Source organism: Elephas maximus, chromosome 7 (assembly GCF_024166365.1).
Source record: "Elephas maximus indicus isolate mEleMax1 chromosome 7, mEleMax1 primary haplotype, whole genome shotgun sequence".
NCBI lineage: Eukaryota > Metazoa > Chordata > Mammalia > Proboscidea > Elephantidae > Elephas > Elephas maximus.
Window position 1 is genome coordinate 130846594 of NC_064825.1, and position 13501 is coordinate 130860094.

At 41.4% G+C, this 13501-nt stretch overlaps 1 protein-coding gene across 5 annotated transcripts in view; it reads right to left on the reverse strand.

Moving 5' to 3' along the window:
- CHKA (choline kinase alpha) overlaps nucleotides 1-13501 on the reverse strand; it is a 76429-nt gene that overhangs the window by 42606 nt on the left and 20322 nt on the right. For all 5 annotated transcript variants that reach the window (XM_049892693.1, XM_049892695.1, XM_049892697.1 and 2 more), the window contains exon 2: nucleotides 3677-3788. In XM_049892693.1, the coding sequence (XP_049748650.1) occupies nucleotides 3677-3788 (112 nt within the window). The remainder of the gene's footprint in view (nucleotides 1-3676; nucleotides 3789-13501) is intronic.

A 13501-nucleotide genomic window follows, 5' to 3' on the forward strand; every position in this document is an offset into this window, starting at 1 on the left:
TAAGCCCCCTAAAATTAACACACCCTAAACAAAACCTCCAGGATACAGTCAGAAAGTTTGCTTATGTCTCCTCTGATATAGAAACAGGGGCTGCAGGAGACAGACGTGTGTGGGACAGAAGCTGGACCTTAATCCAGTCAGAGAGTTTTACCTGGGCTCTCGGCTACTTAACCCTGAGTGAACTGCGCCAAGAGCAGTCATTTCATTGCCACTACGGAAATAAAGCAAGTTAGACATCTCACAACACCAAGATGAAGAAAAATGAGAACATTGAGAAGCATCTGATTACTTTAAAACAAGTCACTTGTAAATCATTTGCTAACCAAAACACACAGGAAATATTTCTACATAATAATTTCTCACCGAGGTTAAAAAAGTTCAAAGGTTTAAAACAACAGGGAAAGGGAAAGAAGGGACATAATCCTAAACCGAACTGGTACGTCCTATATAATTAAGCAAAATCGTCTGAGAAGATACATAGGCCTATCATTATGTGTAGTCTTCAATTAACATTTTTTAAGAAAGGAGTAAATTCTAAAGCACCTTAAAGGATGCTACCACCGTACGTATATAGCTGATTTGGGCATATGCTGGCATACACCTGCGCCCACCAGGCAGCACACACACGCGTATACGGATGTGTATGCCTTCCTGTGAGGCAGAGTAAAAAAGAAGCAAAGCATAAAATTTGAGTCGAGCTGTAGTTAATTCTATCAACTAGATGAAGTCATGTGACTCCTTAATTGGGGCTCTGTTGCACCCAGCCACATCTCCTAACTAGTGCAAATTCTGACAGTTTACTACTGATTGTGGCAACTTCTGTTGTTGTTATGGGTATGAAGGCCTTGTTTGTAGACTATAAATGCCCCTCCTTCCACCACGGGCAGATTTGTTCCAAAGAGTTGATCATAAACCAGCAACATGATTGTATCCATGGCCCGGTAAAAAAATAAAAGCCATACTAGACAATTAAAGCGGAGTTGAAACTATTTGGGAAGGAATTTAGATTTACGGTCAAAGCCCTGGCATGGTGCTATGGAAACTCAGCTTTTAAAGCACAGGGCACTTTGCCTGGCTGGCATCTCAGCAGTTCCTCAGTCTCCTCCACTCCCGTCTGTCTCACCAGATAATTTCCAGAATCCCCTCCTCATGCTGTCAAGGACTCACAGTGACCACCAGTCTACAGTGGCCATCAGTCAACTTTCTGGCAGCCAGTGTCCCTACTAAGCCTTGCAGAACTTGGGAACCAAAAATATTTAAATTTGAAGCTATAGGTACCATAGTTTTATAAGGTTCAAAGTTTGCCTCCCCCCACCCCCAAAAAATGTACTTGAACTAAGGCCTCATCCAGCTGAGCAATTATACTGAAAATATAGACTCCTGCCTATGAAGTAAAGCAATAGCTATTTTCCCCAGTAAAATTGAGTCTGCTGTCTAGTAGAGTTACCTGTGAGATTGTTAGACATTTGCATATTATCCACTTAGTAAACTACTCATGTCCCCTTCTACCCAAGACACTTTCAGCCAGCAGAGTTTCCACCCTTCACAGTAGACGTGCCATCAGGGATGGAACCTGGGAAGCGAAATGCAAAGTGCCCCTTCCCCCAAACTTCAACCTGTGTGTTAAACATACTCCATTCTGTTAGTTTGGTAAGAATTAATTCCATTTTAAGTGGCTTCAACTATTCTATTTATTTTTCTGAGTCATCCAGTCATCTTTTTAAAATTTTTAAAATAAATACAGTTATAGAGTTGTTTCTATTTCCAGACATTTCTATCGTACTTAACTACTGTAAGGTAATACTTTTAGGCTTCAACAAGACAAAAGATAGCAACTGTTAGACAGTGAATCTTTATGAGGGAAAAAGATACCTGCCCAGGCACAGGCTGCGCTGTAGCTGGCTTTTACTATACAGAAACAGCACATCCTAGAGCTATGCTGTCCAATATGGGAGTCACTAGTTGCCTGTGACCCTGTCAATGCAAATGAGTTAAAATGAGCGAAAATTTAGAATTCAGTTCCTCAGGGGCACTTGCCACCTTCTGGGTGTTCAACAGCCACATCTGTCTGGTGACTACGGAGCCGGACAACATGGACACGGAAGGTTGCCGTCAGCACAGAAAGCTCTCTCGGGCAGTGCCGCTCTGGAGGACAGGCCCTGGTTCCCAGGTGGGTCTAGTACATGGAGGAGCCAGATGTGCACGTTCACAAAGCTTCTACTGAGGTTATAAATGGAAACTATGGTTCTGTAAATTAGATATAAACAATATCCTTAAATCACATGTCATTTCAGCAGAAGGTTGTTATTAAAGTTTTTGAAAGGTATTGTTTAAATGCAAAGCACAAGAAACAAACGAGCAGAAGTGGGACATTCTTATTACAGAATGTAAACAGTCTCCAAAGAAAAAATGGCTAAAAAGACTGAGATCATTAAAAGTTCCAAACAGACACTGAGTGTTCAAATGCTGTGCTTTGAAGCTGTAACTTGATTAAATACAAAAATTGAACTGCATGGTGAACACAGAATCTTCTCTGCTTGCATGTCATCATGAGAGGGTCAGCGTTTGTAAGGTAGTGTGAACTGTGGCCCTGGCTGTATGTCAGCTGCCTGTGCCTAATAACAAAGCAACCTTAGGTTTCCTGAGCACGATACACGTGTCCGTGCAATAGCTGTGAAGCTCTAAACATGGGAAATTGTTTCCAACATTTCCAGATCTTAACACTTTCACAGCTTGACACATTCAAGGAAAAACTACACAATGAAAGAGCTCAATCACATTATGACAATCCGTTAAATGATTACAAATTTAAACTTTAACATTTCTAAACATAGAATCAGATATCACAGATGTGGACATGACCTGCTTTTTAGCTTGAGCTAGAACTGACTATTCTTTTAAAAAATTAAGTGGGAAAACCATTCTGCCCTATTTTATGAAGATAAAATGAAGCCCTTCTAAAGAAGACTAAAAAGGGTATTAAATTGTGTTTATTTACCATGGAAATATCGACCAAACATTTCTACATGTGGTCAGTGAAATGGTAAATTCATGACATAAATTGTACAAAGCTGCTTATTTAGGGTGTTCTAATTTTTTTATAATATATTAATATAATAACTGACTTGGTTAGACAATTCAAATAACATGCTTTAATTAATTGCAAATTAGATTTGTAGATTTAATATAAAAATTCTAAAAGATTATAAATCTAACAAATTCAAAGTTTTACAGAAACGTCAAAGGGAAGTTACTAAATTCAGCTTCACGGAGCCCCTACTTTAACCAGTCCTAGCCTCTGAAATTGTGCTGATTACGCTACAAAACCAGTATCTTCCCCACATAACAGTTCTTACAATCTAGGTCAGATGTGAACATTTGAGCATGCTTTAGGAAATTCAGGCATCATCAAGAGCTACTAAAGATTTAACATTATATCTTCTCTAGACACAAAACTGGGAACACCTGTACTGATTTACTAATACATAGGTAAAACCAGGAACCGACTTGGAATGTCAACAATAAACCACACTGTGCAGCCCAACTCAAATAAAAGCAATGTATTTTTGTAATAACACTAGTAAAGTACTTAAAATCTCTTTCCAGACATTTGAGGAAAAATGATCATAATAAACCCTAAAAAGCCCCCCTCCCCCCCAGCAGCCCCGGAACTCACCATCTGCAGGATCGCGCCGTAGAGCCGGAGCAGCACCTTCCGAGGCTCGTCGGCAACGGCAGCTACGGTGTCGGGCAGGGAGCACTGGAACAACATGTTGCTCAGGCCACCTCTGCGGAAACAAGAGGACAGCCTGAGCTTCTCGGGGAAGACAGATGAGAGGTCAGGATCGTGCCAGGGTTTTTCTCACCTTAACTCTTGATTTACTCTCTCAGAACACTCGGAACATAAATGATTAAGTCCCACGTTTTCAGATTAATTCCGTGCGTCACAAACAGAACAGGAGAGAACAGAGGACTCCCTGAGACTGTCGTCCCGAGACACTCTAAATCCAGAACTGAGCATCTCATAGCCCCTGAGATCACCTTTTGGTAAAACAGCAGAATGGCACACAAAATAAAGGGTATCACCCATAATAAGACCTGTGCCCTACTTACTTAAAAACCATCAGTATGCAACCAAAGGTGAGCAACTGCTCAAAAACAAAGATGAGAAGATAAGGGGGCAGGGACTAGAGTACTAGAAAGGGAACAAACAGAACACAGTGAAAGAGAATGTTGACACACTGCGAAAAATGTAACTAATGTCACTGAACAATTTGTGCGGAAACTGTCAAATGGGAACCTGACTTGCTCTGTACACTTTCACCAAAAACTCAGTATTTTTTTTTAAAAAGTACGTGAGTCACATTAAAAACAGGCCAATTCCCACAATCGATGTCTGCCCTGTCAGGGAGCACAACAGACAACTCCTGAGGGAGCAGGAGACCAATGGGATACAGACCCCAAATTCTCATAAAAAGACCATACTTAATGGTCTGACTGCGACTAGAGGAATCCCGGCGGCCATGCTCCCCAGACCTTCTGATGGCACAGGACAGGAACCATCCCCGAAGACAACTCATCAGGCATGAAAAGGACTGGTCAGCGGGGGGGAGAGAGATGCTGATGAAGAGTGAGCTAATTAAATCAGGTGGACACTGGAGAGTGTGTTGGCAACTCTTGACTGGAGGGGGGATGGGAAGATAGAGAAAGAGGGAAGACGGCAAAATTGGTACGAAACTAGAGACTGAAAGGGCTGACTCAATAGGGGGAGAGCAAGTGGGAGAAGGGAGTAAGATGTATGTAAACTTACATGTGACAGACTGATTGGAATGGTAAATGTTCACTTGAAGTTTAATAAAAACTAATTAAAAAAAAAAAAACAGGCCAATTCCCAACCTGTCCGTCTAGATGAGCACTGTGGAAGAGTCAGCAGAGCTGCACACGCGCACCCACGTGCTGCCCCTAGAGAATGATCCCCGGGGAGAAACCTCTCCAGAGCTGACGCGCTCCCTCAAGTCCATCTTCTTCCAGAACCCAAAGATTTTGTCCTCTTTACTGAATTACCAGTTTAAAATCCCTGGGTGATAGTTAAACCTTCTCCTCCAGGGCTGTCCACTTTAAGTGTAGCTCTCACCCAATTTTGATTTATAGACTCTTCAAACAACTTGTAACACTACCTGGTTATTGAAGCTGTCACATGAAACACCTCAATACCCTAAACCTTCAACTCTGGCTACCAAGGATAAAAAACAATCTGGTGCCCTACTTAAAAGCCATCAGTATGATATCAAAAAAATAATTCACCATGACCAAGTGGGATTCATAGCAGGTATGCAAGGATGGTTCAACAATAGGAAAACAATTAATGTAATCCATCATATAAATAAAACAAAAGACAAAGACCACATGATCTTATCAATTGATGCAGAAAAGGCATTTGACAAAGTTCAACACCCATTCATGATAAAAAACTCTCAGCAAAATAGGAATAGAAGGAAAATTCCTCAACATAATAAAGGGCATTTACACAAACCCAACAGCCAACATCATCCTAAATGGAGAGAGTCTGAAAGCATTACCACAGAGACTGGGAACCAGACAAGGATCCCCTTTATCACCACTCTTATTCAGCATTGTGCTGGAAGTCCTAGCCAGCGCAATTCAGCTAGATAAAGGAATAAAGGGCATCCAGATTGGCAAGGAAGAAGTAAAAGTATCTCTTTTTGCAAATGACATGATCATATACACAGAAAACCCTAAGGAATCCTCCAGGAAACTACTGAAACTAATAGAAAAGTTCAGCAGAGTATCAGAATACAAGATAAACATACAGAAATCAGTTGGATTCCTCTACACCAATAAAAAGAACATCGAAGAGGAAATCACCACATCAGTACCATTTACAGTAGTCCCCAAGAAGATAAAATACTTAAGAATAAATCTTACCAGAGACGTAAAATACCTATACAAAGAGAACTACAAGACACTACTGCAAGAAACCAAGAGACCTACATGAATAGAAAGACATACCTTCCTCATGGATAGGAAGACTTAACATTGTAAAAATGTCTATCTTACCAAAAGCGATTTATAGATACAATGCAATTCCAATCCAAATTCCAACGACATTTTTAATGAGAGGGAGAAACAAATCACCAACTTCACATGGAAGGCAAAGAGGCCCCAGGTAGGTAAAGCATTACTGAAAAAGAACAAAGTGGGACGCCTCACTCTACCTGATTTTAGAACCTATTATACCACCACAGTAGTCAAAACAGCCTGGTACTAGTACAACAGATACATAGACCAATGGAACAGAATTGAGAAACCAGACCTAAATCCATCCACATATGAGCAGCTGATATTTGACAAAGGCCCCAAGTCAGTTAAATTAAATTAAGTTAAATTAAACAGAAAAGACAGTCTGTTTAATAAATGGTGCTGGCATAACTGGATATCCATCTGCAAAAAAATGAAACAAGACCCATATCTCACACCATGCACAAAAACGAACTCAAAACGCATCAAAGACCTAAATATAAAATCTAAAACGATAAAGATCATGGAAGAAAAAATAGGGACAATGCTAGGAGCCCTAATACATGGCATAAACAATATACAAAACATTACTAACAATGCAGAAGAGAAACTAGATAACTGGGAGCTCCTAAAAATCAAACACCTATGCTCATCCAAAGACTCCACCAAAAGAGTAAAAAGGTTACCTACAGACTGGGAAAAACTTTTTAGTTATGACATTTCCGATCAGCGCCTGATTTCTAAAATCTACACGATACTGCTAAAACGTAACAAAAAGACAAATAACCCAATTAAAAAATGGGCAAAAGATACGAACAGACACTCCACTGAAGAAGACATTCAGGTAGCTTACGTTCACGATCATTAGCCATTAGAGAAATGCAGATCAAACCTACAATGAGATTTCATCTCATTCCAACAAGGCTGCCATTAATCCAAAAAACACAAAATAATAAATGTTGGAGAGGCTGTGGAGAAACTGGAACACTTATATACCACTGGTGGGAACGTAAAATGGAACAACCACTTTGGAAGTTGATTTGGCGCTTCCTTAGAAAGCTAGAAATAGAACTACCATACGATCCAGCAATCCCATTCCTTGGAATATATCCTACAGAAATAAGAGCCTTTACAGGAACAGATATATGCACACCCGTGTTCGCTGCAGCACTGTTTATAATAGCAAAGAGATGTAAGCAACCCAAGTACCCATCAACGGATGAAAGGATAAATTGTGGTATATTCACACAATGGAATGCTACGCATCGATGAAGAACAATGATGAGTCTGTGAAATATTTCATAACGTGGAGGAATCTGGAAGGCATTATGCTGAGTGAAATCAGTCAGTTGCAAAAGAACAAATATTGTATGAGACCACTATTACGAGAACTCAAAAAATAGTTTAAACACAGAAGAAAATATTCTTTGATGATTACGAGAACAGGGAGGTTGCGAGGGAAAGGGGTTTTCACTAATTAGTAGATAAGAACTATTTTAGGTGAAGGGAAAGACAATACATAATACAGGTGAGGTCAGCACAACTGGACTAAACCAAAAGCAAAGAAGTTTCCTGAATAAACTGAATGCTTCGAAGGCCAGTGTAGCAGGGGCAGGGGTTCGGGGACCATGGTTTCAGGGGGCATCTAAGTCTACTGGCATAATAAGATCTATTAAGAAAACATTCTACATCCCACTTTCCAGAGTGGCGTCTGGGGTCTTAAACGCTAGTAAGCAGCCATCTAAGATGCATCAACTGGTCTCAATCCACCTGGACCAAAGGAGAATGAAGAACACCAAGGACAGAAGGTGATTATGAGCCCAAGAGACGGAAATGGCCACATAAATCAGAGACTGTATCAGCCTGAGGCCAGAAGAACTAGATGGTGCCCGGCTACAACCGACGACTGCCCTGACAGGGAACACAACAGGGAACCCGAGGGAGCAGGAGAACAGTGGGATGGAAACCTCAAGTTCTCGTAAAAAGGCCAGACTTAATGGTCTGACTAAGACTAGAAGGACCCCGGGGGTCATAGTCCCCAGGCCTTCTGTTAGCCCAGGACAGGAACCATTCCCAAAGCCAACTCTTCAGACAGGGATTGGACTAGACTATGGGATAGAAAGTGATATTGGTGAAGAGAGAGCTTCTCGGATCAAGTAGACACACGAGACTGTGGGCAGTTCCTGTCTGGATGGGAGATGGGAGGGCAGAGGGGGTCAGAAGCTGGCTGAATGGACATGAAAACAGAGAGTGGAGGGAAGCAGTGTGCTGTCTCATTAGGGGGAGAACAACTAGGAGTACATAGCAAGGTATATGTAAGTTTCTGTATGAGAGACTGACTTGATTTGTAAACCTTCACTTAAATCACAATAAAAATTTAAAAAAGGAAAGGGAAGGAATCAGAAAGAGGAACCTCACACCACCAAGAAAGTAGTGCCAGGAGCAGAGCACATCCTTTGGACCCAGGGTACCTGTGTGGAAAAGGCCAACAGAGAAAGGCTGACAGAGAGATGACGCTCTGAATTTGGACTTCTAGCCTACTTTACTGTGAGGAAATAAACTTCTCTTTGTTAAAACAAAAAAAACAAACAAAAATAAAACCCATCAGTATGAAACCAAAAGGTCAAAAATGAAGAAAGTAGATATAAAACTATAAAATAGGAAATCAAAATCCCAGGATGGTGTTTGAAACTATGTTGTTGTTGGGTGCCATTGAGTCAATTCCAACTCAGAGCAACCCCATGTGAACAGAGCAGAACTGCCCCCTAGGGTTTTCTTGGCTGTAATCTTTATAGCAGTAGATCACCAGGTCCTTTTTCCCACAGAACTACTAGTAGGTTCAAACCACCAACCTTTCGGTTAGAGGCCAAGTGCTTAACTGCTGCACCACCAGGGCTCCTTGTTTGAAGCTATAGGTTTCAGCAAAACCTTAATAGGTAGCTGCTCACCAAATGCAGCATCATGCCTAACACAAGACTGCACTAATATCATACAGCTGCATACGTGCAACCTTTGGAGAGAGAAGTTATCAGCCAACAGAAGGACTGTTTTACAGACTGACATCACTCCAGTCACAAGAAGCACCAGCCCCTTGTTCCTGTCCCATCCTGTGAACATTCTGGACATAGTAACACCAGCATAATCATTTTTAAGTTCTGCTCATACTGAGAAAACTCACTGACAACCTGCAATATGCAGATGACTCAACCTCGCTTGCTGAAGTGAAGAGGACTTGAAGTACTTACTGATGAAGACCAAAGACCACAGCCTTCAGTATGACTTGTACCTCAACACAGAACAAAAATCTTCACAACTGGACCAATAAGCAACATCATGATAAATGGAGAAAATACTGAAGTTGTCATGGATTTCATTTTACTTGGATCCACAATCAACACCCATGGAAACAGTAGTCAAGAAATCAAACGAGGTACTGCTTTGGGCAAATCTGCCGCAGAAGGCCTCTTCAAAGTGTTCAAAAGCAAAGACGTCATTTTGAGGACTAAGGTGCACCTGACCCAAGCCAGACTATCTGGCATACTGGTTAAGGGCTTGGCTGCTAACCAAAAGATTGGCAGTTCGAATCTACCAGCTGCTCTTTGGAAACCCTATCTGGCAGTTCTACTCTGTCCTATAGGGTCACTATGAGTTAGAATCAACTCAGTGGCAATGCATTTGGTTTGGTTTTCCTATGCATGCAAAAGCTGGACAATGAGTAAGGTGACTGAAGAATTAGTGGCTTTGAATTGCAGTATAGGCAAAGAATATTGAATATATCATGGACTGCCAGAAAAAGAACAAATCTGTCTTGGAAGAAGTACAGCCAGAATGCTCCTTAGAAGGATGGCGAGACTTTGTCTTACATACTTCAGACATGTTATCAGCAGGGGTCAGTCCCTGGAGAAGGACATCATGCTTGGTAGAGGGTCAGCAAAAAAGAGGAAGACCCTCAATGAAATGTATTGACACGGTGGCTTCAACAATGGGCTCAAGCGTAACGATTGTGAGGACGGCACAGGACCGGACAGTGTTTTGTTCTTTTATACACCGACTTGACGGCACCTAACAATCATTTGATAATTTTTTAGAAACTAAATGAAAAAATCCTTATAGTATGATTCCTTTTTCATAAAACTTTTTCTATCTATCCCATCTTCACATCCACAAAGAGAGATCTAAGTCATAGACACCTAATCCGCTGCCATCAAGTCGGTTCCAACTCATAGTGACTCTACAGGACAGAGTAGAACTGCCTCATAGGGTTTCCAAGGCTGTAAGCTGACTGCCACATCTTTCTGCCAAGGAGTGGCTGGTGGGTTCAAACTGCTGACCTCTGGGTTAGCAGCCAAGCACTTAACCACTGTGCCACGAGGGTTCCTATGGACACTTAATACCAATGGCTACTTCTACGTAATTTTTTTTTGCTCTCTTTGGGCTTCTTTGTATAGCTTGTTAGTATATCATATTATATAAAACCAACAAAGCTATTCTTAAAAAAAAAAAAAACACTACAAAAATACAAGACCCATTTGATGTCACTGCCTCTACTTATAAAGATGAAGAGCCACTCAGAGAAACAGAAAAATTACATGGGAATAAATCAATGATACCCAGAGACAGCACAGTAAAGGGTAAAAACAAGACCATGTGGGCTCAGTTTGGACCAGGTAGGCAAGAGAATCTACATAAAGGAGGTATTTTTAACCCTTTCATGACTGGTGGACCATGTACTATCCCATCCACTTTTTATGTCTCTGGAGTTCTTTGGGAATATACCTTTCCCAGTGAAAGTGTTTGCTTCCCTCCAGGTAGGATCGTGTAATGGTGAAAGGCAAAAGCAACGTTTGTTGAAGCAGAATAGGTGGGGTATTAGGCAAAACCGGAGGTGCCCCGTGTACCCAAATGGAAGGTGCCGCGCAATAAAGCCTGCTACCCAAGACCAGTGGGCCACAAGGGCTCCCACAAATCTCAAAATCTGTATTACCAACCAAAAATTTAAACATACTCAATGACTGAGCACACATCCCACTACTGAAAACACAGGGTATTAACAAAAAATTCAAAGCAGAAAATAACTGGGTCTTGAAAAGGTTAAGAAAGGCTCAGGGCAGAGATACGGTTTTATCAAGGAGTGTCAACCAGTCCACATACAATCAGCACATCCACAAGTATGTACTGAAATGGCTTCTTCATAAATGTAGACTGTGTCCCGTGGCGTGCTGGCCAACGTTCGGCAACCAGCTCTGGGAGGGGGAGCCTCTGTTTGTAGCTGATTTCTGGGATGTAGATACAGGTAGTCCCCCACTTATGACAGGGCTTTTTTCTGACAATGCTATCGATAAGTCGGTTCTGATGTAAGTCACAACACCTCACTTCTTTTTTTTTTTTTTGTAGTTTTCATCATTATTTCCTTTTACTATCAGTATCTTTATAAATCCAATCTTTATTTTTCTTTGGGGGTTGCAAATGTTACATATAAACTTACAAGTGTATTTTGATACACACACACATACATGTTGCTGTTGCTGTCAGGTGCCATCAAGCTGTTCCGATTCCTAGCAACACCATGTGACAGAGTAGAACTGCCCCACAGGGTTTTCTAGGCTGTAACCTTTACGAGAGCAGATTGCCAGGTCTTTCTCCCGTAGAGCCACTGGGCAGGTTCAAACCACAGGCCTTTGATTAGCAGCCAAGCACTTAACCATCTGCACTACCAGGGCTCCTACATGCATACATTAAAAAATGCACATCCATAATAAACAGGTGACATTGGCGCTTTGTCAGGCAGAAGGTTCTGGGTCATCTGGATTATCCCTGGAATAAGGATGGTGTTTCTAGTCAGAAGATTTGCGAGAATCGTCTGTATGGACCTTTCACATGCCGCAACACTGTCCGTAGTACACGTTATTAAAGATAAGATGTTAAAAAAGAAAAAAACAGATGGTCATCAGTGTGGTTTGTGGCAACTCGGATACGTCATAAATCCAGGGCTGCGCACTCCCACCACAGCCGATTTCAAGCTACCACAATGATGTCACTGCAAACAGTTGTGAAGAGAGCCACAGCCCTCCCACTGTAACACAGACACAAAGAACATCAAGAGGATGGCAAACGCTCAAATAATTGGAAGTAATGAATTCTGCATATATCACCTTTGTTGTTCATACAATTTATTTAATTTCACACTGACATAATTTAATGTTTACTAATGGCAGTGTTTAACAGCCAGCCTGCAAAAGAATTCCTTAAACTTCTCAACTGCCTCTCACAAGCTACTCTGAGCAGGCTTCAGCATACCGCTGGATGTGTCACTGAAACCTACTTTAAACAGAAAAGTAACCTTTTTTTTTTTCCTATGTAATGATTTTTCTTTGCCCAATTACAAAACGTGAATGTGCTTCTACACACGGACGTTTTCCCAGATGATTTAAATAAAAATCATACTTACGAGTTTTTTACCGATAGTTTATTTAAAAGAAAAACTATCATGCCTACCTAGGAACTACAGCAAGAATGAGGACCTATTTTCCCAGAAAGCAAATAAACTGGCTATGGTAGTTAAAAGATGCCTTGGTGGCACAGTGGTTGTGCTCAGCTGCTAATCAAAAAGGTCACTAGTTCGAACCCACCAGCTGCTCCGTGGGAGAAAGATGTGGCAGTCTGCTTCCCTAAAGATTACAACTTTGGAAACACTATGGGCCAGTTCTACTCTGTCCCATAGGGTCTTTGTGAGTCGGAATCAACCCGACAGCAATGGGCTGGGTTGGGCCAGGTTATGTTAGTTAAGGAAGAATAGAAAGAAAAGGGAACCCGAGGCTCTTGTTCTTCCCCAAATAAGCCATGGGTGAAGGTGAGGGAAGGTGCAGGGAGAAAGAACCAAAGGAGCCGTCTCAGCCACCCTGCCACATCCGGTCACAGCCACCACGGGCTTCTGGCTACCAAGCAACAGGACAGGCATTACATCAGAGGTAAAAGCCCTAGTTTTTCTTCCTGTCACATACTCTTGAAAGCTCGGTCAAATGCACTTGCAAACAGATGAACTACTGTTCTAAATTGTGTAACCTGATTCAAAGTTTATCCCTGTACTTCTAAAGAAGGAAGGAAGGCTAGGTTGGCAAAGACAAGCTCATGACCTGGAAATCCTTCGCCCATTGTATTATCCAGCCTCTGTTGCTCAACAGGCTTTAGTAGCAGGAAGCAAACTGTCGCTTATTTTTTAGTGCTGGTCAAAATAAATGAAACAAGGTCAACAACACTGACAATTCAAACTGTGAAAAACTATCCAGGGCAAAGCCAGCTGTCAATGAGTCAAATAATATGACAAGAAACACGATAAATGGCAGTAAAAATATAACAGTCCAATTTACCGTATAATTTTTGTACAGAATACCCTCCCAAGTAAAACTCCAGGCACTCAGGGATTTCAAAGATCTTTGAAAGACACATTTTTTATCACATGGCA